This window comes from Anser anser, assembly GCF_964211835.1.
Source record: "Anser anser genome assembly, chromosome: Z".
In the NCBI taxonomy this organism is placed as follows: Eukaryota; Metazoa; Chordata; class Aves; order Anseriformes; family Anatidae; genus Anser; species Anser anser.
This window is the reverse complement of record NC_139723.1, coordinates 35,306,353-35,332,622: the sequence shown is the minus strand read 5'-3', so window position 1 is coordinate 35,332,622 and position 26,270 is coordinate 35,306,353. Positions and strand designations below refer to the sequence as shown.

The following is a 26,270-nucleotide window of genomic DNA, read 5'->3' as shown; positions in this document are numbered from 1 at the left end:
ATTTGCTAAGCTGAGAAGGGCATGGCTGCATTTCAACACCTCTTGATCTGATTGGGCTACTCTCAAGGACGCAGGGTTACTGCCTCACCTGTATGCTAAGCCTTGTCTCTGATCAGCTCGACTTTCTGCTCTGAGAGTGTGAATCTTTCTCCCTCACCTTTCAGAAGCCTGTCAGGTGAAGGAGCTCCTCAGACCTGCAAATTGCATTACGCAAATGCCCTTCCAGAGGGCACCAAGCCATGCTTATAAGTGTTACCTCTGTTCCTAATGTCTTTCTGGAAGGTAGGCTGAGAAACACTTTTTTGCTATAGCATGACAAGCATTTACTCTCCTTGCTTGTGTTTGTTTCCATATGAAAGTGGCAGTCTTCTACAGTATCTTGCTGGTCTGCTGTAACTGTGAGATCAGCAGCGCTGCAATCAAACAAACAAAAAATCTGTAAGTACAAATAGGAAGGGACAAATGGTCTGCTGACATCAGCAGGGTATATTTCAGTTAACTGTGTCCACCTACAACTAAACAAAATTAACTCACCGAGTTATGCTTTAACTGCTTTGAAACCACTTGCTCTCTTTCTGGTCACTTCAGTCCATGCAGTTCTCTTGTTTATATTTGTCCCTAATGCAATATTACAGGATTCCCAAGTTCCACTGACAACCCTGAGGAAACCTAAGCACATCAAACTGCACAAATTTCCTGATGTGAGCAGATTGTCCTCCTTATTTTGGCCATCTGCAGCAACAATAGGATGTAGTAAAAGAGGAAATGAGTTGTGCTGGCTCAGCCTACTGCAACATGACCTTTGCCTACATTTTAGTCCTTGCTATGAAGGTGATGCAGAGATCATTTGTTTCTTTGGTGGCATTCTTCCATTCAGCTTGTTTTGTTGTTATTGTTGTTTGTGTTGGTTTTTATTTGTTTGTTTTTTTTTTTCTTTTAGCCTATATCAGTCCATTGTGTCAACTTTGGCCCGAAACTGGGAAAAAGAAGAAGGAAAATGTGTAAAAAAATGTTCTGTTTTAAGAGCAGGGGCAAATAAACAACAGCAGAAACACAAGTGCAGGAAAGAAGGTTTTGGTTATGAGATACGCTTCTGTAAGAAGGAGTTAGAAATCAATGTTCTGCTCTGCCCAATTCTGGGCTTGGACGAAGTGACAAAATAATATAGTTTTAAGAGAGTGTTGGAGAGTGAGTATTAACTCTTAATGGGACTTTCAGAATTGTAGCTTTCAGATTTTATCACAGTTTCATTCTCAAAGAGCTGAGATACAGCAGAGTTACATCCACTTGGGACTTTGGCACTGATACAATCATACCTACAAAACTTCATAGTAAAATACAGTCCTGCTGATGTAAAACGTGTTTAACATGGTGCAGTTCCCTCTAGGAGAAATTGATGCTAAGGCAGACAGGTGCAAGCCACCAATACCTTCACAGAAATGGCTGCAGCAGCACTAATGTCAATATAATGGTCCAAGTTGCTCTTATCAAGAATCATCAACTAGTGAAACTGAAGTATTTGCAGCAGCAGCATCATTTGCAGCATTGAAGTACATGGTCCTTCAGTTACAACAATTAGAAGAGGAAGCACTGCCTACCAGGTTCCACTGAAGCCTGGGAGAATTTCATCTTTATGCCAGGAAGAGAAGATCAAGGTTAGTAATGAGCACTTTGGAAAGTTCTCTCCACTACAAATATTTCAAATCCTCTCCCCTAATTGGAAGCAAGTCCTAGCAACATATAGGGTTTCATGAATTCACAGAAGGAATTTAGTATATCTAGTAGCTGTTCTCAACAGTAATAATATTTTTATTGTGGTAGTACCTACAAACTAGGTGTTAGACCCATAAAATGTGGAAGAAAAGAGACTTTCTTTGCCCAAGAGCACTCGCTGTTTTCATTCAAGAAGAATGCATGACCTTTTAAATGACCCATTCTACATGGATCTCAGTGAACAACCCAAATAAAGCCGGCGATTTAACACCAATGTAATTCCATTGAAAATCAGCAGAATTACATCAGCATGAGATCAGAAAGGGGAAGTAGGCCCAGATTCTGCAGACACTCACAGAATGTAGGAAGAGGTGTAGAAATCAATTTGTATGGGCAGTAACCGACTTCAGTGGAGGAAATGTGTGCTCAAACCAGCAAAAGGGAGCATACGAATGTGGTAGCTCTAGCAGGCATCTGTTTAATTATGTCTTGTGCTTAAACCATTCTATTTTTAATTAAAGTCATTGAATTGATTAGTATTAGAGCAACCATAGAACCCTCATACTTCGAACATGAAGAAATAAACTATCATTTATTTGAGGGATTAGTGCCTTCTGTTTTGATTTTAATAAAGATTAGAGAGGTAGAACAAAGACATGGATCTATACAACCCCATATAATGGAGCACATGGCTTTTCTTTACCGAAACAAAGGAACAGATATATTAAACATACAGTACAGATTTAACAAACCATCATTTGTGTTCTTTGTAAACTTTCTAAAAGGGATTTGGAAATTCATCTCATTCCAGAAGGCACGTTTTACCTGCAAATTAAAAGTGACTTCTAAATTACCTTTGATGGATTTTGCCTGCATCAGCTTGCAAAGGAGAAACTCTACATATCAGTCAATCAAACTGCCCTTTCAGCCTGTAGATTGCTTGGGTTTTTCTGGTGATTGTTCAGGGAATCAGCAACTTCCTCCAAATCAAGGAAGCTCAAATTCCCTGAGTGTCAAAAACATCATTTAAAAAGCAATGATGGATGAATCCACAGTTTTGACACTGCAACAGGTCCCAGACATCTGGGTTCTACTGCTGGCTCTCCTGTAGTTTTCCTGGGAAACACCTGGGAAATGCCTGCGTAAACTTTTCACAAATACAGAGTTTTAAAGGCAAGGGGACACCACCTAATATTTCTGCATTTGGCCTCCATCACTCCATTAAAACATTGTTTTCAAAAAGATGGAAAATTCTGATCAAGAGTCAGTTTGTTCCGTAATGCATTAGTCTCTCTGTTAAAAACAACACACTTCATTCTTCACTAACAGGGAAGAATTCAAGTAAAAGCAATTGTAACCGTAAGAAAGGGTACAGAGAATACCAAACAAACCCTGAAGGAATTCAAGACAAACATCAGTAAACTCAGAGGGACCGTGGGTGACAAACCTACAGGATAACAGGAGAACAGTACTAACAACAAGAGAACAACTTATCCCAAAAATGAGGACGGAAAGAAACTGCAGGAAAGACTAATCTGTTTGCACTACAACGACTGTACTTTCCTGAAGAATACGAAGGAAAAAAAAAAAAAAGTGAAAAGTAAGTCCAGTTGCAAAGTCAAACACAAAAGAATATCACAAGTTCATAAAACTGAAAACAGTGATGCCAATGCAACAAAAGAATAACAAATATGCCAAAGCATCTCATTAAAAAAAAAAAAAAAAGCCTGCTGCTCAATGGGGAGGGAAAGACACTGACAGAAGTATTTGATGTCCTTTTGCTTCACTCTTCAGTAAAGAGGTCAACTGCAACCAGGTGGCTAATCCAATGAATGGCAGCAACAAAGAGGTAATGTCAGGCCCAAAAAGGAAAAGAATGTGCTGGAGAACACTCCGATAAGTTAATGTTATCAAATCAGCTCCACCTGATGAACTTGATCCTGTAGTACTTAAAAGAACAGACTGAAGCAATTTCAGAGCTGTTAGTGGTTTTCTCTGAGAAGCCAGGAGAAAGGGTTATGTCCTAGAAAACTGGGAAAGAGCAAATACCACATGTAGCTTCTAAAAATGAGAAGAGGGAGCTGGAGCTGTAAGCCAGCCAGTTTAACTTCCATTTCTGCTAGATACTGTGCTAGTATTTTGACCACTTGTCCCAGATAAACTTATCTTTGAGCACTGAGAGGAAAACAGAAGATGAGCTGCAGTCAACCTGGGGCTGTGGAGAGCAAATCATGTCAAAGTAACCTAATTTCTTTCTCTGACAGAGAAACAGACCTTGTGTGGATGGAGATAGTAGGTATCATCTATCTTGACTTTCTAAGGCTTCTGACTTTGTTTCAGAAGACGTTCTCAGAAACAAGCTAATAATATCTAAATAAAAGTGAAATAATATGGGAATAAAGTGGTTGTAAATCATGATTGGGTAATAATAATGAATGGTTTGCTGTCAAAATCTAAGGATGTTTCAAAGGAGATGCTGCAGGGTTCTGTCTCCAGAGGAGTACTATTCACCCTTTTCATTAATGACTTAGATGATAAGTGGAAATACAGGTAGATCTGGAGATAGTGCTGAGGTGAAAAGGGTTGCAAATGTGCTAATGAGCAGAAAAGTTATGTTGGCAGCTTATAGAACCGATAGAAAATTGGCAGGACACAATTCACAAGGACTGGGCTGGGGATAACCAACCATACAGATACATGATGGAGGAACACCTAGCTCAGCAGCGATTGTGTAGAAAAGCATCTGTGGATGATTGTCAGTTGCAAGCCGAAGATGAGTCAACAATGTCACACAACCGAAAAAAGGCTGACATCACTCTCACATGCATGAACAGGAGTGTCATCTAGCAGGCACATGAAGTAATTCTCTGTGAACCCCTCAGCCAGAACACAGCGTCTGGCTTTGGACACTACACCTGAGAAGAGACATGGACCCCTGGTGAAATTCCAGATGACAAAATGATCGAAATCTAAAAAAAACATGACTTAGAAGGAAAGACCAAATGAGGTAGGATTGCTCTGAAAAGAGAAAACTGTGGTGAGTCACGAAGGTAATCCTTACATAAAGCTGAGCTGCTGCAGACAGACAAGATACAAATGCTTCTCCCCACCCAAAGGCTTAAAATGCAGCAAAGAAGATTTAAATCAGGCAGTCATCAGCTTTCTGATGGTAAGAAGAGGACTGAGGAGGATTGTCCATGGAGGTTGTGGAATCTCCATCTTGCCAGCTTGTAAAAGAATAGGTTAATGCAAATAAATGTAGATACAATGATAAAAGATTGCTTTTAAAATGTGTCCTTTTGTCTTTCTTATTGCCATGATTCACATGCAAAGTGAGAGTGATATTGCTTACCAACCTCATGGGGGTTTTCCAAGGACCATTAATGAGTGTTTACAAGACACTGAGTGCTGCATAGATATGTACTCCAATGTAATAGATAAATCACAATCCTCATGTCCAACGGGAAGAGAAAAAAAAAATCAATGCTGTATTCTTTTTTATCTTATTGTCATGGATAATTGATTTGAAAGTGTTATATTAGATGTGGAAACTGAGGCAGGGGACTCAGCATGCCCAAAGCCACACAGCAAATCATCAGCAGAGCTCAGAGCTGACCCCATGTGTTTTGTGGTCACTGAACTCCAGCAGCAAATGCTGGGAGCATCAGAGGCCCATAACGTGTGTGGTGGCACACAGACAAGAAATGGGTAGCTACATAAAATCCTGTTGTCCTTTCTGGTATCTGAAAAACATACTGCCAATCGCCATCTAAGTCTTATAATGGTGATTGTTGTGCTTTAATATCTGTAAAATTATAGGCATATTGTTCAAAAATCGCACTTTCACGAGGTAGCCAGATAGGCAGTCAGATTGATACAACTTTATTATCATTTTTCACCGGGTGTCAGTGCATTTCCTCCAAAGAAATGACTAATGACATCAGTTTCCATTTCCCCAGATTTCAGCCAAATCACAAGGACTTGGAGCAACATACATTCAACAGAGCAGTAATTAGAAGGACCTTTGGTTATCCTGGAAATGAGATTCAGATGGCAGAGATAAAACTGGTAGATGCTAAAACACAGACCCCCTCTCTAAAGTTCTGGGAGACGAAATGGCCCTGCTGTATATCACATCGCACTGCAGTAAATTGTGGCTGATGAAGTAACGGACATGGGAACTCTGAACTACTGAGGTGCCTCTAAATGAGCTCCGGACTCCAGAGCAGCGAGCCCCCTCTTGCACAAGGGGTAAGCAGGAAAATGCACACAAGCCTTCATTCTACCTCCTGGTACACAAAAAACACTCTCTCCACAGTCAGAAAGCCTGTCGAGAGCATGGCTCCATCCTGCAGGGTGCCAAAGAAGGCTCCCAAGAGCTCTGCTCCTTTCCCCCACAGACGGATTTTGTTAGGAGGGCAGGACTCCCTGGCGCCTGGAGAGCTAGCAGCACAGCTCTGCTTTTCAGGCATGGTAAGTGCATGCAATGAGATGGCCCCCTGAGGAGAAGGGACATTTCCAGTACAGCAGCTAAAGTTTTCCTCATGACAGCAGGAGATGCTGTCGAGTCCTTATTTGCTGGATTTACTAGCTTCCATGCAGGCACGCTGCCGGCAGACCGCTTGCTGTTTGATGGGGGCCTGAAGTTTAAAGCTGTTTCCAGAGTTTTGTTGAGACAGACAGGATTCTGTCAACAGCACACCAGACAGAGAATCGTTAATATGAGCACACTTTGGGATGCTGCTGTGTGCATGCTCTCTTCCTGGTGGTTGCAGTTCTAAACTAATTAATTTCTGTGATCTGAACCGTTCTCTTTTATTAGTAGTACCAGCATGTGCAGTGCTGCATAGTTATAGATGATGTGCTCTCTCTGGGGATCCTATCAGCATGCCATTGTAGGTCTTCACAACATGGAGAGAAACGTCTCCTACGTTTCCTTGGTAGTGTTAAAATTTTTCATATTGTTATTTATTTCCCTTGAATTCTCCCTTCTCCCTTCTTGTGAGCTCTGTGTTTTCTCCTTATGGGTTTCAGTGGCTGTTCAGCTCTGTCCTTGACTCTGACTGCTCAGAATGACCTTTCTGATAATTCTTCTTCAATCCCCGGGGCTGAGGTTTGTGGGTAAGGCAAACTCACAGTTTCTTTGGATAATCTGACTTCATTATTTTCATTGTCAGGGGAGCGTGAGGTTCTTTTGCTCCTTGGTGCACAGCCTTCAGGATGAGTGATACATGGGTTTCTCCTGTCTCATGACGGATAATCTTGACAAGGCTCCTCTTTTCTGTTGCTTGTCCCACTAGATACAGCACATAAATATAAATAGACACACACATGATCCTTCCCTGTTCATGGACCCATATCAGCTGCACTGCAAGGCCTTCTGAGATTCTCAGCACTTTCTTGCAGCTCTCTTAGGAATGTATTGGCCAAGGTTCTCAAAAGCACTTGCTGAATTTGGATGGCCTCTCAAGGAATCTTTTAAAGGGTCCTGATCTGCACAAGATGAAGGGCAATTCAGTCACTAATCACCGGCCTCTTTTGGAAACCTAATACGTGGCACAGTGGCTTCTTGCAGCGAGTGTTCCACTAGCAGGTCTTTTCACCTTATTTTTGGTTCATAACATTCCTAGTTCATGATTTTCTTTCCTTTTTTTTTTTTTTTTCAGAAAAATTCCACAAAATTCTATTTTCCACCTGCCCTTGGGTAGAAGCTGGAGTCTGTTTTTCACTGAAACAGAGCAGTTGCTTGGCTGTAGGAGACAAACTGTGTGACAAACTGTTGTGCATTAGGATTTGTGAATACGGGTAACACTAGGGTCCTCTTGCTTTCAAGAAAAGAAGAAGGTCCCTCTGTATTGCACTTGCAGTCTATTTCTACTTTGCTTAAGATTGGTACACAAGCACTTCGATCAGAGCTGGAGTGAAAGCTTATCTCACTATTAGTCATTTCTCCCCCCATATCTGAAGCTCTTCTACATAGTGTATCTGCTACCCCTCATACTGACTTCAATTGGCACTTGCAGTTTTGTCTGTGTTTTACTTGTGCTTTTCAACAACATTCATCTTTGTCACAACAGACTGCTATATTCTGAGTATGGATTTATCTGTGCAGATCCCATTCCAAATAACTATCTAAATAAAACGTAATATTTCTTCTCCACAGCCATGCCGTTTGTTTTGCGCCTGGAAGCCTGAACATTTATTGATGAATCCATATTTGTACTTACAGCAGCCTCTCCAATCATTTCTTCAGTCATGTTCTGTGTGGTTTGTAATAGTGCGTGAAAGTGGAAAGGGAAGGTATGCAAATATCAATAATAATTATGTTCTCTGTATGCAGATTTCCTGAATATTTCTTGAAATTCATCTCCTAAATTACTTTTGCACAATTTAGGCAAATGTAAACATGCATTTTAATAATTGTGGAATAGTTTAGAGTGCAATCTCTATTCAGTTAAGCTGCTCAATTAAGGGACTACTGTAAATAAAGATAATGTATATACCTAGAAATACAGTTGCCTTAATATTTACATGTTTTACAATTTAATGGGCTGCTCTTCTAATTCAAGGTGACAGTTTCATTGTTGGGGTAGATTTAATCATTTTAATCAAGTGAAGTAATGCCATAGTTGATTTAAAAGAATTTTCTAGAACTGAGGTCTACACTCTTGAATATGCAGATCTCTACAGCTAGTGATGTTTGCCAACTGCAATAATCTATTTTATAGTTGGCATTGTCTAATTCGGTCCTGGACTTCCACCATTAGAACCAATATGCTAACACAGACTCCCTATTTGAGATATGAAAGTATTATGCAAGCTACTTCCTCAGTTCATTATTGGTTTTACTAAGGCTTCTGATAGCATTTGTTGCTCCAAACCTGGCTGATATGTCTTCCACTACTTTGCAGTCAATACCATGAACAACAAGTATTTTAAATCTTAAAAGTGTTCTGAAGTTAAAATTCTGAATGTCCACACAGCCACCATTCCCAGTCACCCTACCTTTTGTGCCAGCATTGGCCCACCAGCTCACAGGCTCTTTTCTGTTCTACCTTCCACAGCATTTTGAAGGACCACAGCTCCCAGAGAGCATCTGAGACACATCACACCCCTTGCAGTAGTATGAGGGCTCTACTGGGGCTCACTTACTCTGAAATGTTGGAGCTTGTGATTCACAGCAGCTGCAGGCATCTTCTGCTCTGCATATGACGTCTTTGGAATCAAATGAAACAACAGGCCGAAGACAAGCCTCATAAAAGCTGTTGACACATCGTCTGTTTCACTAAGGTTCAAATACTACGCAGCAGGATGTAACAGCAAAACTCACTCCGCCAAACCAAGATGCTTTCATATATGGGTTGATGCACAAGCCAGGAGAGAAAAGATGGATCTCACCCACTCTGGCCTCATCCCAAAGCAGTTTTATTGGGGATTTATCTATAAATCAACCACACAGCCATCTCTAGAAAGGGTCAATCCTTATTATAAAACATCACTTACACAGAACTGTAAATTTAAAATGCTTTTTACACAAATAGACTGGCAAGTACTTTCCCCCAAAAGAGCTGACAGCTGTCTGTACCCCATTGAGCTACAGGGACCCTTTTAAAAGCAGTTCCTTATTCAGAAACAAGAAGCTGCCTGTAGCTAGCATTCAATAAATCACCACTTTCAACTTTGGTTGCTCATTCTCAGATGTGTAATCAGAACATAGATTCATAGATTTCAAGGCCAGAAGGGACTGCTCTGATCATCCAGTCTGACTTACTGCATAACACAGGTCAGAGAATATCACCCAGTGACTCCTGCCGCAGAGGGAATTATTCTGGCCCTCTGTTTCAGATTCTGCCGTTGCAATTGCTGTTGACCAGTAAAATATGCTTATCCCATAAAACACTGTGCACATCACCTTATTCTGGAAAACTTCCAAGGCAGCAAGCCAGGCTCTTAGATTATATTTGTCTATAAGGAAAAAAAACAAAAAGTGATCCCCCCAGAGAAAATTCAGTGTTGCCTACCACCTTGTGGGGAATACAGTGCTGTTGATGAGGCTGAGAATAACAAAAAGCACATGGCTGGTTTGGTATATCACCGGTGGTTCCCGTGCTCAAGGCAGCAAGGCACTGCACTGAAACAAGTGGAGTGTAAAACCTCCCTTGCAGAACACAGGGATACACACCCTAACTTCACCCAGGGGACAAGAGATTTTGTATGCCCCATTTTATAGAGAGAGGAAAGGTTTTCAGGAAGAGGCAATAATTTTTATTAGACCACCTGATAGATTTCGGGGATAAAAAAGGCAAGGTATCAGTCATGCAAGCCCTTCTTCACATCTGAGATATAATTTTGTTGATACTGGCCTTAGGATATCTCAAAGGGCCGTGGAGTTTTTTGCCTAGTTTCCTGAAGAAGAACACTTGCGTGTTGTCTGTCTGTCAGTCAGCCCCACCTAATTGCTTTTGAATCAGTCAATCGATTTCAATCATATTGTCAGGGGGAGGGGTAAAGGTTTCACAGATATTACATTCTCTCACGTTTAAAGAAAATAGGTCACAAGGTAAAAGATGTGTGCCCCTACAAATGTGTGCACCTGCAAGGAAAAACTGTGGGTTGATCATAAAACAATCCACATGGGTGAGACATAGAGGAAAGCAGATTTCATCAGTTTTACAGAGCAAGGTAAAACTCTTTGTTTTCAAAACATGATTCCCTTCAAAGGGTCTCAAAAATTAACCCAGCTGTTAAAACCAGCTTCTCTGAGCCTGTCTTAATCACCTTTCCCATTTCATTGTCCAAGCTGGGCAAGCTTGCCATTTTCCTTACAGTAATTGCAAGTACTTTTTCCTTAATCTGTGATTGCAATGGTGATAGCTCATGCCTGTGGTTACTGAGAGCCCCAGACAAATTCCCTTCTCCAAACATCTAGCTGCTGACGGGTGAGCTTTGCACTGAAGTACAGATAGGAGCTATGCATCAACATCTGTGCTGTTGCATAAGATGTGGCAATGGCAATCTCTATCTCACGAGACCCTTGCTGTTTACTGAGGAATGGGTTGAGATCTAGGTCTGGAGTTCCCTAGGGTAACAATCTGCAACTAGGGAAGATCCTCAGGCTGTGATTTGCTCTGAAAACCTTTTTTTTTCACCCTGTCAACCGAACCCTGATGAGAAGGGAAAAACAGCACAAAAGGTGTTGAAGAGACAGAAGGTGTCAGAAAACAGTGATTTGACAGCTCTTGCCTTGTGGGCAACTGTGCTGACAAAGGGCTTTCTTCTCTTATCAAGGTGTTTTGTAGTCTTGTCTCATTCTGTGCGTCCAGTAGCCTTCCCTACTAACCTCCCCTAAAGGCTGATTAAAAATGCAATCTTGTTCAGCTTCTCCTCTGTCTCCTCCTTTTCTGACTTCCATCCTTCTCTCCACACACAGAACTCCAGGATTTCTTCCTGCTCATAACAGTCTGCACTACAGGTCCATCCCCAGATTTGACATTGTTCCTGGTGAAAAGGGTGACCTTATGCTCCTAGCTCCAGACTGGGCATCACCTGAGCTAATTTTCAGCCCCAGCTTCCTATGTGATACCAGGTAGATGACATCCTTACTTACAGACCCCCGCTTTAATCTGAGGTTACTTACCTTTTAGAATCATAGAAGCACGTAATATCCTGAATTGGAAGGGACCCATGAGGATCATCAGGTCCAACTCCTGGATCTACACAGGACCACCCCCAAATCAGACCATATGTCTGAGAGCATTGTCTGAACACTTCTTGAACCCTGGCAGGCTCGGTGCCATGACCACTGCCCAGGGCAGCCTGTCCCAGTGTCCGACCACCCTCTGGGTGCAGAACCTTTTCCCTATCACCCAGCCTGACCTTCCCCTGTCCCAGCCCCATGCCATTCCCTCGGGTCCTGTCGCTGTCCCCAGAGGGCAGAGCTCAGCGCCTGCCCCTCCGCTCCCCTCGTGAGGGAGCTGCAGGCCGCCATGAAGCCTACCCTCAGCCTGCTCTGGGCTGAACACACCAAGGGACCTCAGCTGCTCCTCATGTGTCTTGCCCTCTACACCCTTCACCATCTTTGTTGTCCTCCTTTGGACACTCTCTAATAGTTTTATGTCCTTCTTACACTGTGTGTACACAAAGGAATAACGTATTAGCTCACTCTTGTTTTTGAAACACCTAGGTGTGCTTGGAAGGAAACTGCAATGAATGTACCAAGCATACGATCTTTATCTGGTTCTCTCCATAAAAGCTGCCATGGTGGTGTTAATTCGTCACTAAGTGGAGACTGCCGCTATGATACTCACCACCAAGTAAGTAACAAATGGATTTCTGGAAGAGAGGAAGGGCTGAGGTGAACTCTGACACCTCGCACTTCCCCTATGTTCTCAGAGAGTTTCAGTAGTCCCCTGCTAACCACTTCCTCTCCAGGAGAAAAGACAATCTTGTGGCACAGACACCTGGCCAAGTCCCAGCACTGTACTCAGGCAGGAGCGGGGCCTCCTGGTGTTACCACAAATACCACGGCTTCACAGGCACAAGAGTAACATCTGATGTCTGGGTTGCTGGTGGGATGTGTTGTGAGGAGCTCCAGGGAGGAGGACAGAACCATGCCAAGGTGGTGCATGTGATGGGTAAAGAGCCAGAGAGGAGAAATAGCTTAGGTACGCTTTTTGCAGAACTGCTGTTGCACGCTTCTCCTCTGTAGTCATTGAAACTGGAGCTCCCCCACCCCCACCCACCCCCCGCAGTTTAACTTCCTCTATATTTAGCTACTCTACCTACTTACTTAACCAGGAACAATAATTTCTCATTTATTAAAATTCAGGTATGTTAGACACAAAGAAACTCATAGTGTAATTAGTCCTAGTAAAGTTAACACTGTCCTCCAGTGTTCATTTACAAAAGTTTCTTGTAACCAAATTCTTCCCTTCAGAGAACTCCCTAAAGGTGTTGCAGGTGCAAACATCAGAGTTCAACCCATCAGAAGACAAGCGAATGAAGAGATAATCCAGATCATCATCTCCATAAAAAGACAAATTAATGCATGTAACCAATATCCAAGTACGAATACACAGCACCGTGCAGATCTTTCAGAAATAGATGTTAAAACAATTGGTTAGTTAAGAATATGGATTTTCTGCCACATGCACAATCTCAGGCAGCTTCAAAGTATATTAATAAAATGCTAGCAACTGAAGAACCTGCAAGACTCATTTCAGCAAGCCTTTTTTAAAGCAGAACCCATATTATAATCAAAAAGAGTGATACATTTATTTGATCTATTTTGAGAATGAAGTCAGCTCAAGGTCAATTGCTGATCAAGAACAATGGAGGAAAACTAGGTGAGATAATTTTAAAGCTGTTTGAATTAAGACACAGATCCAACCTGTTTGAATGGTAATTTATAAGAAATTATCCCAATTTACATAATTCAAGTGTTTTTACCCTGGTACCATGAAGAGGTTGATCTACATATGAATTAGAAGATATTGTTACAGATAATTTTCTCCCCAAAACTCTCCAAATTGGAACTCACACATGGAAAACATGTGCTATGGGAGAATGATCTAGCAGATATGAAACTTCTGTTTCCAAGGGAGAAGCTTAGTGTTTCAGGCAATACACAGTGCAGCCTCCAAAAAGGCACAGTTTATCCCAAGCAGCAACTGAGATTCCTTTATAGGGGAATTAGGCAGCCCAGCACATTCTGGACTAGCTGAGCTCCTCTGGTTAATAACCAAAAGCCACCTGCAGAACTTCAGTAAGCACCCTTTTGTCCTCCTCTAACAAGCACACTCTCTCACGTATAGAATAGCAAGTTTCGCTGAAGACAGCCACAGCTGTCTTCCCTTTCCCTGCAAATGAAAGGGTCTGCACTCCTGCTACAAAATGGTTATCAAATGCAGTGTCAAAGCAAGTGTTTCCCCTCCATTGTAAGAGGCAAGCTGAATACTTTCGGCACAGCTTTCAGTGTCTTCAGACCCAACTGCAGCTGCACACACTCCAAACATTCTGCTCGCGGCTTCCTGTTTGCATTCCTGGGCTGGGGAGAAGGAGGACATTTCTTTCCAAGTCTGCTGTCTGCTCCTGGTTTTCCAGCTCTCTCTGTCTTTCTGCCTCTTTCTTTGTTCTTCCTTTAGGAAATCTTTGAGATTCATGAGCATAACAAGAGACCCTTCCCTCTTTTAAATTGGCTGGTTGTTTCAGAAAGGGGGGTGGGGAAAGCAAATAAATAAATAAATAAAATAAAAAGAAGAAGAAGAAGAAGAAGAAGAAGAAGAAGGAGGAGGAGAAGAAGAAGGAAAAAAAAATAAAATAGAACAGCCACTCTGGTCATGAGGGTGTTCACTTACACTAGCAGCATTCTGGTGCTAGCCTGAACTGTCTGTGCATGTGTGTCTGTGTGTGTGTGCATGTGCATGTGCACGTGTGTGGCTTGCACTGAGATCAGTAAGCCAAGTACTGTCCAAAGATACAATGCCATTGCTTCCTGCCGATACCAATGAGACAGGTTTTGCATTCAGAACTGTGTCAAGCACACTCCTTCTGGGGCTTTATACTCTCATCCACTGTATTCAGCAGGCCACACTCTGCCCTCCAGGAGGGCTCACTGGGAGTCAGACATGCACATCTGAGGTCCAAATTAATGTCTGAATCAGTGTGTGTGAGTCAAGGATGTGGTATTGGGACTGACAGGCCCTGACCATCATTTCAGCTTTCACTGCAGCTATCAATACTGATGCTTCTCACTTGTGGTAATTTTCCTTGCCCATTTCTTCAACCACAAGGGATCACCTCCTCTTCTCCCATCTCCTCTTCTTTCCTACTCAGGAAATCCTTTCTTTGCTGTACCTCCACTACCATTGTTGTTAAGTATTTAAACTTTGTGTCTGAAACATCCATAAGATGTTTAAATGTGAGAAAAGAACTTCAATCATTTTGTGAAAATCTTGAGTATCATGCTTGCCAATGATGCTGCAGGCAGATCTCAACCAGTGGGTTAATGTTTCCTTTATAAAGTGAAGACACCTGATTTCTGTCAGTCCTTGACTTAAAAACATACTATCAGCCACGGCTTCCTAAATAACCATATCAAATAGACAGAGAAAAGCAACTAAACTGGTAATCAGATGCCACTGAAGGGACACCAGCACAACACCTGCTGTCCCTGTACTGCTTTCAGGAAAAGGACTTCTGCTGTGCAAAGAAGTCTCTGGAGTATGCAGGGCAGATAAAGTTACAGCAACTTAGAGGATTTTGTTTCAGCTGATGCTTGGGAATAGAGTTGATCCAGAAAAGCTCTTTGAGGAGGTATAGAGACCAGGGGTGAGGACTGACTCATGTGACTCTGGCACTTACTTCAGTAAGTATTGCAGAATTATGCTTCAACAAGGGAAGTGGTAGGAGTCTGAATACAACAAAAATGGCACTCCCGCATACAAGCAGGAGCAGAGGGACTGTGGAGCATGACTGTGCAGACTCTGACAGCTCCAAACACTCTTTGTTGCTGCTCTGTTACAGAGATTGTTGTGTCCTCTGCACCTTGGGAAAATGAGGGGAAAATAACATATTTGTGTAACTGCTGGCAGGCTTTGCCAAAGCAGCTGCCATAGGCTCCATGTCAAAGCACCAGGGGAGCGCCTAATCCCCTTAGAAATTCAAAGGCATGTGAAACATTCTGTCATTACACTGTCTCTCTTCTACTCATCTCTCGGTCTTTGACTCTTCTGCATCCAGTTCCAGCTTCAGACAAGGGAAGCAGCGTTCAGTGTCAGCGTGATAAAATCACATTGTCTCAAAAAAAAAAAAGAAGAGAAAGGCTACTGTCAACAACTGGCATTAATTGGATGGATGGGTCAAAGAGACACTCTTTTCCCACTGCAGAAGGCTGGGGACATAGCAAGGGAATACAAGGCGAGTCAGGCAGTCCCTACCTCTACCGTGATCAAGCAATGTTCTGCATGTCCCCTGTGTTACACAGGAGATCAGCTGAGAGAATTGCAGCAAGATCTTCTGACTTTGAAAATCAGTGAGCTAAACCACTGGATCTTCATGCAGTTGTCCAAGGATGTTAGCCTCAGCAGACACACACTGATTTATGTCAGCTGATGCCCCACCATGGAGAATTTTATGAGATATCACTGAATTTGAAACAACAGAATCCAAGTAAACAACTACAATACACATGAGGGAAAAAAAAAAAAAAAAAAGCCAAACCAGTTTCCTCTGTGAGAATAGGCTTCAATTTAGGGGTGCTCTGTTAATGCAGAAGCTACATCGAACCCTATTTTCTCATACTCAGCATTGCACCTGGGCAGTTTTTGATATGACAGAAGAAAGCTAAATACAATTGAGTAAATTGGAAGTAAGGTGCACACTGATCTGCTTCTGCAATCATGGCTCAGAGACAGCAATCTGAGTTCCTGATGCTTTAGCATTTTGGAGGCAGTGAAGTGAGGCCCTCTGACAAAAATATCACCCAGTGTGTTTTTATTACCACATAATCCAAGCCTTTGCCACTTGTCCACATACCACTCTTTAATGCAAACCTCATGTCATCCTGCTCTTTTCAGGTCCCGATTAACTCTAAAATGCCCAGATTTTCAAAGCTACTGGAGAAACAGATCCTTTCAGTCAAGAATGTAGAAAGGGAAGGGAGGAAAGGAAGAGATGGGGGAGAGAGAGACCTTGAATTGCTTACCACTTCGAACCGATAAAGAAAATTAAAAGTAAAAATATGGAAACATTCATTTGATGTCTTCTATGCTTACAGATGAAACATCACTTGATATTATATAGTATGCCATATGAAAAGACATGGAGTACAGAATCAATATGACAGTTCCCTATTGTTCTGGGCAGTCAAAGGTGTCAGCAGCAAGGTTTTAAATCTATTTTTCCTCTACCTGGTGGATGGAGAACAAAGGTTTCTGCTGCCCCTTGAGTTTGCTGGGTGAACACTGACAAATGCAGTTGACATATATTAATTTTAAATCATCGCTCAGTCAGGTACCCTCCTAGGAAACAGCGTGCTTTTTTGTTTGTTGGGTTGTTTTTTTTTGTTTGTTTCATTTCATTGTTTTCTTCCCAGAAATAGAGTAACCAGACAGATCTTATTCCAGCTTGCTTCCAAAGCCAGATAAGACTAAGCCTCTTCTTAAACAGAAGACCACAAAACTGAGAATTGAGAAAGTTCATTTCATGGGACACAGTAAGATTATTTTCAGGAAAGTAATCAAATGTTCTTCTTCAGTATCAGACAGACTACTTGGCTACTTGACCTTTCTGGGACGTGACCTATTATCTGTGTGATCATCTAACACATGTGGAAGTTCTGGAGTATATCACAAAACTTATAGGATTCTGCACTGAGTTTTTTGTTCTTCATGATCATGGTGTATATTGAGAGTTCTCAGAATTCTCTATAAGAGAGCATCAGGAACAATCATCTATGTACCTACTTTCTACAAGGATATGCAATTTTTTTGGAACTAATTCCACACTGCACTAAAGATGCACCATAATATACTGCTTGCCACAAAAATGGCAGAAAGCGTTGTCAGCCACCTAAGTTTAGCCACTGTGGGCTTTTCTTGAGTCCCATAAAGGAAAACATGGAGGATAGACTTGCTCATGCTACAGCCACTATTATGCATAATGAGTTCAATTTCTACTGTCTTATAGCACTGAGCTTAACTCAGAAAATTTTTCCCCCAAATTTGTGCAGTCCTATTATAAGATGCTTGGCATGACAAAAAGTTGGAAATTTGCCATTAAGTTACAATAAGTTCAGCAAGAAATGCTGATAGGATTTGAGCATTAACCCACCAATGGAGAATGCCAGTGCATTCGTAGGATCATCAGTGTAATGGATTCTGGCATTCCCCTCTTACCATCTTTACAAATGTCACTTTCATTCTATTGTAAATTAACCCCAATTTCTTCCAAAGCTTCAAAATAAGGCTTGCTTGCAAGCAACCAGCCCTATCCACTTTGCTGCAGAATGTATTACAGCAGGAAGTATGTACGAATAACATATAGACAAATCGTTAAAGATATATACTGGACATACCTTAATAAATGCACAAGTTTGATCAAGAATTAGCTTAGACTATTTTCTGTGACTGAGAAGGAGCAAGCAGAGGCAGAAATTGTCCCAAGTAGAAGGCAGCAGAGATCTTCAGTTAAGTGAACTGGTTAACATCCTGATGGATCCGGATTTTATGTAAATTAGCAAAGGGCCCTTATAGTGAAAGATGCGTCACCAATGCACACTACTGATGGATCTGCCCTTAACCCTGCCCATTTAATATTGGAGGATTTTATTGCTTACTAGAGTGTAGTCTCCCATACCTTTATCAATTATTCATTCTGGAGAGAAGCCTTCTCTATGCAGTAGCAGAAGAATCTGTAGGTTAGATCTAATTTACTCTTTTAACCAGTTTACTCCAGTATCAAGTATTTAAATTGGCCTCACTGTGCTTTCATACGTTACAGCCATATATCAAAGCAATTTGTGCAAATGCCAGCTGAGCAGCCAGCTATATGTATCATGTATTCTGAGATTACACAGTTCCAAATGCCTTTGTAAGGCAAACCTTTCATGAATAAATCAGGAAATACCCTGATGCATGCTTTATGTAGAGCAAGGTATTCTATTTAGGTCACAGGAAGGTTCTGCCAGGTTTGCTAAAATGAACAAATCCCCAGTGTGTACTCTCACTCCACCACATTTCATAACACAAGCAAACATCTCCCACTCAGTCACCACTGTGCATTTGTGACTGCTGATGACCCTGCACTTGCTAAGCATTGGTTTGATAACTTGAAGCTCAAATAGCTTGCAAACCAGAAGGCAAGCTGTTCTGTTGTTTATGGCTGTTCTGCCCCACACAAGGAGTAACAGTGGTTAAAAAATAATAATGATAATAATACACAGATCCAAATCAAAACTCTGTCTCTTTCTTGCTGGAAGGAACCTAGAGCACGTACCTTTTCCACAGGGCTAAAAATGACTGGACAGCAGACAGATCTGATAACATAACACATGATGAGAAGTTCTCAGTGCAGTTTGTAGTTCTTGTCCAGGCAGCTGACAGACAGATGAGAATCAACCCATTAGGTGCAGAATATCTAAACAGCAAAACCAGGCCATGCAGTCATCTATTTCCTCTGCCTTCATTTTAATATGTTTTTTGTTGTTCTGATCACTCTTTCTGCAGCAAAAAATGTCTATGATAATGTTCCAAGAGAAGGAGAAGGAGAAGGAGAAGGAGAAGGAGAAGGAGAAGGAGAAGCAGAAGCAGAAGGAGAAGCAGAAGCGGAAGCGGAAGCGGAAGCGGAAGGCGAAGAAACAAGAGAAATGCTAGCAGAGTTAAGGGAAATAAATCACATCCTACCAAAAATACCAAACATAGGTATTTTTTTTTTCTTCAAAGACATGGCTTTCAGAGTAGAGAAATGGAGCTCCAAGTCAAAGTATTAGAGGATTACCATTCAATATTCACATTAGTGCTTGCAAAAACTTCCCCAAAGATCACTGGAACTTGCATGAGTGGCTGAGGATAAAGACTGGCCTTCTGCATGACACTGGCCATACTCCTCCTGCCTCAGCTACTGCCCACCTGGCCCATGAAGATGCCTAGCCACACCTCCCACATGTGCAACATGGCTCCTCATCTCCTGGATATTATTCATGATCATTATCCTTCCTTTCTTCTCCTTTCCCTCCCTGCCGTCTCTCCTCTGCCATATCCGTGGTGGCACAACACATTCCCTGCTCACACTACAGTTTCCCCACCCCTCCATCTGCTCTCAGGCACTGTGGTCAGGTAGAGAAGAGCAGCAGAGCAGGGTTGCAGTGACCTTGAACAAAGCAAGATACTTTTCTTTACCTCAGTTTCCTCCATGTAAAATGCAAGGTATATTCACTTCTGTAAAGCATTCCAAAGTCTTTTGACGTAAGAGACCATGTAACACCCACACATTATGGTGATCAAACTTCCAGCCCTCTTAGAAAGCCTTGCCTGCTTCCAGACCCCACTGACGCTCCTCTTTCCCCCCAGAAAATATTTTGCTCTTTGACAAACAGCTGTATTGTCTTGACCAACGTCACTGCAGCAGCCAGTTGACCTGATTATCAAAGTCCAGCCCTGAAAGAAGGTATTGGAGTAATGCAGACTGCTTTGTGTAAGTCCAGTACTCTGCTTTCAACATTATCTGCCAAAGCTTTCTGATTGTTTGGAAATTTGTTGGCCTGTCTACATAAGAAGTATTGAAATAGATTAGTTACTAAAACAGCACGGTGGCCTGTGGAACATCTCCCTTCAACAAATGGGAAATCTTCAACCAGTGATACTTTCAACAGAGTGTAAATAAGTCCAGGACATTTTCTTAACTATTCCAGGCTCTTTTTAGATCACAGCGGAGAACAGTAAAAGAAAACTGCTCTCTGTACCATTTATGTCTGTTTCATGCCTTTCATGCTTTTCCTTGATGTAAATTCAGCCTGGATCAAGTCTGAGGACATCATCAACATTGAAGAAAAACATAAACCAAGAAAGGGCAGGAACAAAGTGAAGAAAAAGTAAACCCCAAGGATATTAAGGAAGAGAACTACAAGGGGAAAAATATGAAATTTGAGGCTGTTAAAAATAAACCTCGAAGAAAAAATGAACAAAATGGATACAATTAGAGGGACAGTACCAACCTTACCATAGCTATATTAAAATCTTTTTACTTTTATCTTTTTTTTCCCTCAGAACCACTGGGGGGTTCTTATCACACTCCAAGATATATATTTTTGCATGGTTAAGGCAATGCAAGCCATACAAATCATGGAAGGAAAAGAAAAAAAAAAAGGTTTCTTGCAGAATCCTTGTTTTTCTTTTTAATTAACACATTTTAAGGTCTTTTTCTTTGCCTTTCTGAGTCTCCAGAGCATACTTGGGAAATGTTTTCCAGCCTCACTGTTACAGTAGGCGCTAAAATGTTGCCTGTTTCAAAATGCAAGCCAAGATGCTCGGGTTTCCAGGAAGTGGATCTTGACAAGAAACACCAAATACCAGGAGACTCATGATAAAATCACTAGTGCCAGCAGTGCTGCATGTTAAGATTTTTTAAAATTAATATTACCTCAGGGATTAGCAACTGGTCCCAAACTATACACACTGTGACTCAAAAACACTCTTAGCACATTAATCTTCTCACTAATGATTAGCAATTTGTATTCTAATAGGGCCTGTAGGACCCAGACAACATTGAGGTCCCATTGTTTTAGGGCAGCGCATGCACACAGTGGGACATTGAGCAGGCTCACTAATAAACAAGGCAGACTACAGGGAAAGGAAGGCACAGATAGTTGAACTGTCTTGCCAGAGATCACACAGCAGGTCTGTCTTTCTATCTTATGGAGGTTAGAAACAAATACATACAGCTCTTCAGTCTTAGGAGTTATTTTAATTATTGTCAAACCAAACTAAGATGAAAAGAATACAGGCAGAGTGTGTATACTTTCACAGATGAGTTGAACACCAGCTGAGATGAGGAACAGAATTCTCTAGGGAGTAATTTCTTGTTAATTGCTCAACTTCAGACATTTTCTTGGAAGACCGTATAAATTGCAGGCATGAATTGTTACAGGAGGGTCACAGCTTCTTCTGAAGAATCAAGTGCTATTCACTGACAGAGAGCACAATGGGGGCAGAGAGGGTGGGGGGGCGTTGTCTGCCTATTGGCACCTCTTAGAGATGTCAATATGCCTGTGAGAACCATGCAATGCGACTGCAAGAGCTCTCTCTTGCAGCAAGATGCAAGTTGCATTTGGGTAACAGGCCAAGAATTTATTAGTATTTCACACAGACGTAATCCCACCTTTGTAATCCTACCTGCAACCTACATGATAATACTATGAAGAGTCTGCTAATCAAGGAACAGTTAAATAATGTATCAACAGATGATCCTACATACATTTTAAATAAATATACCACTAAATGTTTAAAAGTAGTAAACAGTCTTACATACACAGACACATACACAGAGTGCTACATTTTTAGCAAGGCTGATAACACATTCCCTTTTTTTAAGAAAGAACATCCACTTCAGTTCATTTAAAAACACTGTTTTACACTTCTTCCTCATTAATATTCTTCCTGCTCAGTCTTTTGGAAAAGTATACAGGACCAGTCATTCCTATGTACTTCAGAGAGATTTTTAAGGAATTACTGAGAATTGGCTCTTTCAACTTTTTCAACATCTTTGCAAAGATAACTTCTGTCTAGAGCTTACCTGTCTTGGGTCAGCTGCTTACTTAGTGCATGCATCACCAGCTGTGCTCTCCCCACTTCAACAGTGGAAGTGAACATCTCTCCATGTTCCCAAGTACTCTCAGCTTGAGCAAGTCAGCAAGAAAAGACATGCTCCCTTGCCTAATTTGGACAGAAATATGTGAGGCATACCTCAGCCAGGAGTCACTAGGTGCTGGCACAGGAGCATCTAACCGATAGCTTCAGTTCTTGAAGGACATAAACCATCTCCCTCTCCCTCCAGCTTTCCTGAAGTCAACGTTACGCCAATTAAAGCTGGTTGAGACCCTTGCCCATTTTCCAGTGCGCTGTCTGTTGTATAAGCTGTACTGCTATGGACTAGGCTGTTATGGAAGGTAAGATGCCAGAGGACTGTCATCTGCTTGGTCTTCACATAAGCATGATGGGCAAGCTGCCATGACACATCAAAAGGTCCAGAAGTGCCAAAGCCCCCTGTGCCATGCTGCCCCTGCTGCCTCTTGTGGCATGTAGACAAGCCAGAATAACTTTCCCAGATACCATCCTGGTAGCTCAGTCAGGATGATTTTTCTTCCCCTGAGAGCTGATTGTCTTCTCCCACATGGACACCAGCTTCAGAGGCTATTATGCCACATGCACTGTCCCAGCTGTTCTGAGCAATTTGGGATGTGAATGCCCAAATGAAGAATCGGTGCTTGCAGCTGTAATCCTATCCATACTGCCATATTGCAAGAGGAGGACTGTTTTGGCCTTTGAGAAAGAGTAGGTGGGGTACTTTTTCCATGTACAGCAGTGGTGTACAGAAAACACCATAATGAAACTAAAAATTTAAAGTTTTAAAAAAAATAAAAAATATAACACTACTCAGGAGCCTCAGGAACCAGCAGGTATGTGTGTACTTGACCCAAAGCAAGGCCAAAGTGAACACCAATGCAAATCAGACAAGAAACTGCTAGCTTGCATGGTCGTATCTTACACAGATATAAAAAAAAGCTCTGTCAACTTCTGTGGAGTTATTCTGATTTACATCGGCTGAGGCCATGAGCCATAAAGTATCTCTTATTAGGCATATCTGATTTTGTTACTACCAGTACAAATTCACATTAAACCAGGATCTTTTGTGGTCTAAATTCATAATAGTACTTCTGAAATAAGTGTTCATTCCCTAGTCCTTCTGGAAGAAGTGGTAAGTCCCATGTAAACGAAAAGTATCTTGACTCGCAGTGGTTTAATTTTCAGAGCCAGGAGCAAAATGCTTGGAACTCATGTGCCCTACAGAAAGAAGAGGGACAGAGCATGTAAAATACCTCACTGGAGAGTACAAACAAACAACACTGATTTAAAGCCTTTAAAAAGCCACTTGTCCTGAAACATTAGTCCCTCCTTTATTAATGCACACACAATCTACTTATTTTCACAAACCAAATGAGTGCCCAGAAGGTGCAAAAGCTTCAACTTTTCCTTTTGTGCTTGTCTTATAAAAACTGGAGTGAGGCACAGAGGCTGGAGCTGCAGTCCCTTACACCTGCTCTGTCTTATCAGGGCTGTTGGGTGGCACCTTATTTATTGATGGGATGATATTCAATAATTGCAGACGATGTTAGATTAAAAACGAGGATGGCATAGGAATGGCAAACAAGCAGCTTTCTTAGTGTCCTTAAGAGCTTTCTAAAACAGAAGCGGTGCGTGAAGCACCTTGCCTGTCAAAGCTTCCTTCACTTTGATGTCTAGAGCTTAGCAGGGAGTTACTTATTTTGATCGTGACTTCTTGAAAATGGGAGCTTCAGATCTGCTTGCAACTCTGTTCATTTCTGACAGAGGGTGAACCAGTTTCTCTTTACCAGGGCAGGAGAACAGAAAGGGTGTGGGGAAAATGGCAGAGGACTTGAATGCCATGGGGGAGTGCAGGGGACAGTAGGGCAGGAGGCACCAAGGAAGCAGAGACCCAGACACCCATACAGGGCTCCAGCTGTGCGCAAACGTTTGCTTTCAGGCAGAGGATCTAGATGTTTTGGGCAGATTGTTTCACTTTAGGTAGGACACTGTTCAGCAATGGGGCTTACCGTGAAAAAAAAATAAATCAAGAAACAAAAAAAAAACAACTTTGGCTCATTCTAACCAGTTCTCAAATTTTACTTTTTTCTTCAGCTGAAAGTAGCTGCAGTGGAAAGTGTCAAGTACCCCTAACAAGCGATTAAGATGGGCAATACAGAACTTCACAAACAGGCTGCCTGACAAGTCTTCCCCATCAACACAGACTACAGAATCAGCATTCAAATGACCAGGGAAGCTGACTCTATTGACATCTGGCTCCTCTTTCAGCACATTAATTATCCTCTTGGGTTCTCCCATCTTCAGCTGCTTCCACACAGATGCCATCTCATCATTTATCTGCTCCAACATTTTCTCCCCATCCTGAACAACTGCACTCTTTTCTTCTTGCTAGGTATTCCTGCTTCAGCAGATGCATTTAGCCCGCAAAATGAGCTTACCCCATCAGTGTTTGCCTCAGCAGTGTCTTCAGAGCACAAGCTAATAAAGAAGAATACACTATTTTGTTAACACATGGATTTCAGGACATAGCTGCACCACAGTAGGCTCTATCCAAAACCAGGATCACTAAGAAAGAAAACTCAGCAGCAGCAACTTCAAAAGAATAATGGGACACAGCTTATTCTGTCATGCAGAAAGCTCGTTTTTTTTTTTTTTTTTTTTTTGGGGGGTGGGGTGGGGACAGCCAGAGGCTGAAGAGGCAAGAAGACTTGCAAACACAACATGTCCCAGGAGGGATTCAAACCAAGCAGAGCTTAGTAGAGGGTCTGACATTTGTAGCAATACACATTATGAAGGAAAAAAAATATATATATTTGAAAATAATCTTAGAAATTCCAAGTAAGTAGCTACAGCAGCATGGGTCATTACAAGTGGGAGTGAAATATAAAACAGGATCCCTAGTTTCTTGTTCTCTGCCTGGCCTGGGCTGGCGTGGCTCTCTCATTAAGAGCAGGGAGCAGCAGCTTAGTCCAACAAGCAGGATGCTATGCATTCTAAAGTGTTCTTGCTGTGACTGTGGAAACTGAAGTGGTGTCTTCTCCAAGACCCTGACAGCAGGCTTGTTTGGATTCTGACAGAGCAAGGATAATGGAGTCTTTTCTGGAGCTCAGACATTCAGGTTAGTTGCTTGTGCCAATAGCTCTCTACACCTCAGGATCGATAAGCTCAGTAAGATTTCTGGGCTCAGTAACTGCTCCATTACAATTGCAAAAACAACCCTTTTCATCAATAAATCAACCTAACAAGTAACCTATCTAGGACATCCTATCAGGGGTGTTTCTGATGATGCAGCAAGTTGTTTCCTTCACTGCACTGTTGCTGAGTGCATAACACAATACTACTGCTACATTGCATTAGCCATGTCCAACTCTTTTGGACACTCTGGAGTATGCAGAACAAGTTACAAGTGCCTCAGCACTTGCTGAAGTGCTTCAGCAAATCACAAGTGGTAAATTATTTCTCTTTATAATACCCACAATACCAGATTTTATCACATTAACACCCTGTGACAGCTTTTCAAGGAAAAATTGTTAGACATATACTTCTTACTTCTTAAAGTGGCTAACAACTGTTGAGATGGTGACATACTTCTCTCAGATGCAGGACCAGAATTAGGATGAATTCAGGAAAACCTTTTGCAAAAGAACCCATAAATAAGAAGCTTACCAAACATTAGCCCAGATCAGCATTATCAAGGGAACACAGCACCAGTATCCTGCATCACTGCTATGTACTGCATGCATTCACTAATGCTTCAGTCCTGTATCTTAGCATACAGATTTCATAATCATAAAATTACCTCTTGTTTTATTCCTTTGTTCCATAGCTTAGATATGAAATATTTAGCTGGTTACTTCATGCAATATTTGCCTAATGTTAATTCATAGCTTGGGAAAAAAAAAAAAAAAAACAGGAATTAACATTAGGTTTCTTGGATTATAGGTGGAAGGCTATACAGTTAGCTAGATTTTCAGGAATCCTGTCAGTCAGTAGCTATCAAAGCCTGTTAAAATTCCTTGTTTAAATATTACTGTTTTGAGGAACTATTTTTCAGTCCTAATGATACCAAAACTGTGATGATAACACATATTCATTGCAACCTTTTTGACATTTTCTTCCTTGTAAAGTTTGAAGAGCTTTAAACCACTAGGCAAGTGTGTTAATCTTGGGGGACATCTTTCAATTCCTATGGGAAAAGTATGTACCTACTCCATCCTT

At 41.6% G+C, this 26,270-nt stretch overlaps 1 protein-coding gene across 15 annotated transcripts in view; it reads right to left on the bottom strand.

Annotated features, from left to right (window-relative positions):
• The window catches only part of LOC310889717 (uncharacterized protein), a 142,579-nt gene that overhangs the window by 23,718 nt on the left and 92,591 nt on the right, over nt 1–26,270 (bottom strand). For 2 of the 15 annotated variants that reach the window (XR_014576738.1, XR_014576739.1), the window contains exons 1-2: nt 18,709–18,809; nt 257–7,009 (exon numbers count right to left, since the gene is read on the bottom strand). The exons of 1 other annotated variant lie outside the window; for it this stretch is intronic. Coding sequence is in view for 1 of the 14 variants with exons in the window: in XM_083817618.1 (XP_083673744.1) it covers nt 257–413; nt 18,709–18,808 (257 nt within the window). In the remaining 13 variants the exon portion in view is untranslated. Of the gene's footprint in view, nt 1–256; nt 7,010–11,350; nt 15,511–18,708; nt 24,153–26,270 lie in introns of those variants that run through there. 12 more of the 15 variants (XR_014576730.1, XR_014576731.1, XR_014576732.1 and 9 more) reach the window with 12 other exon arrangements.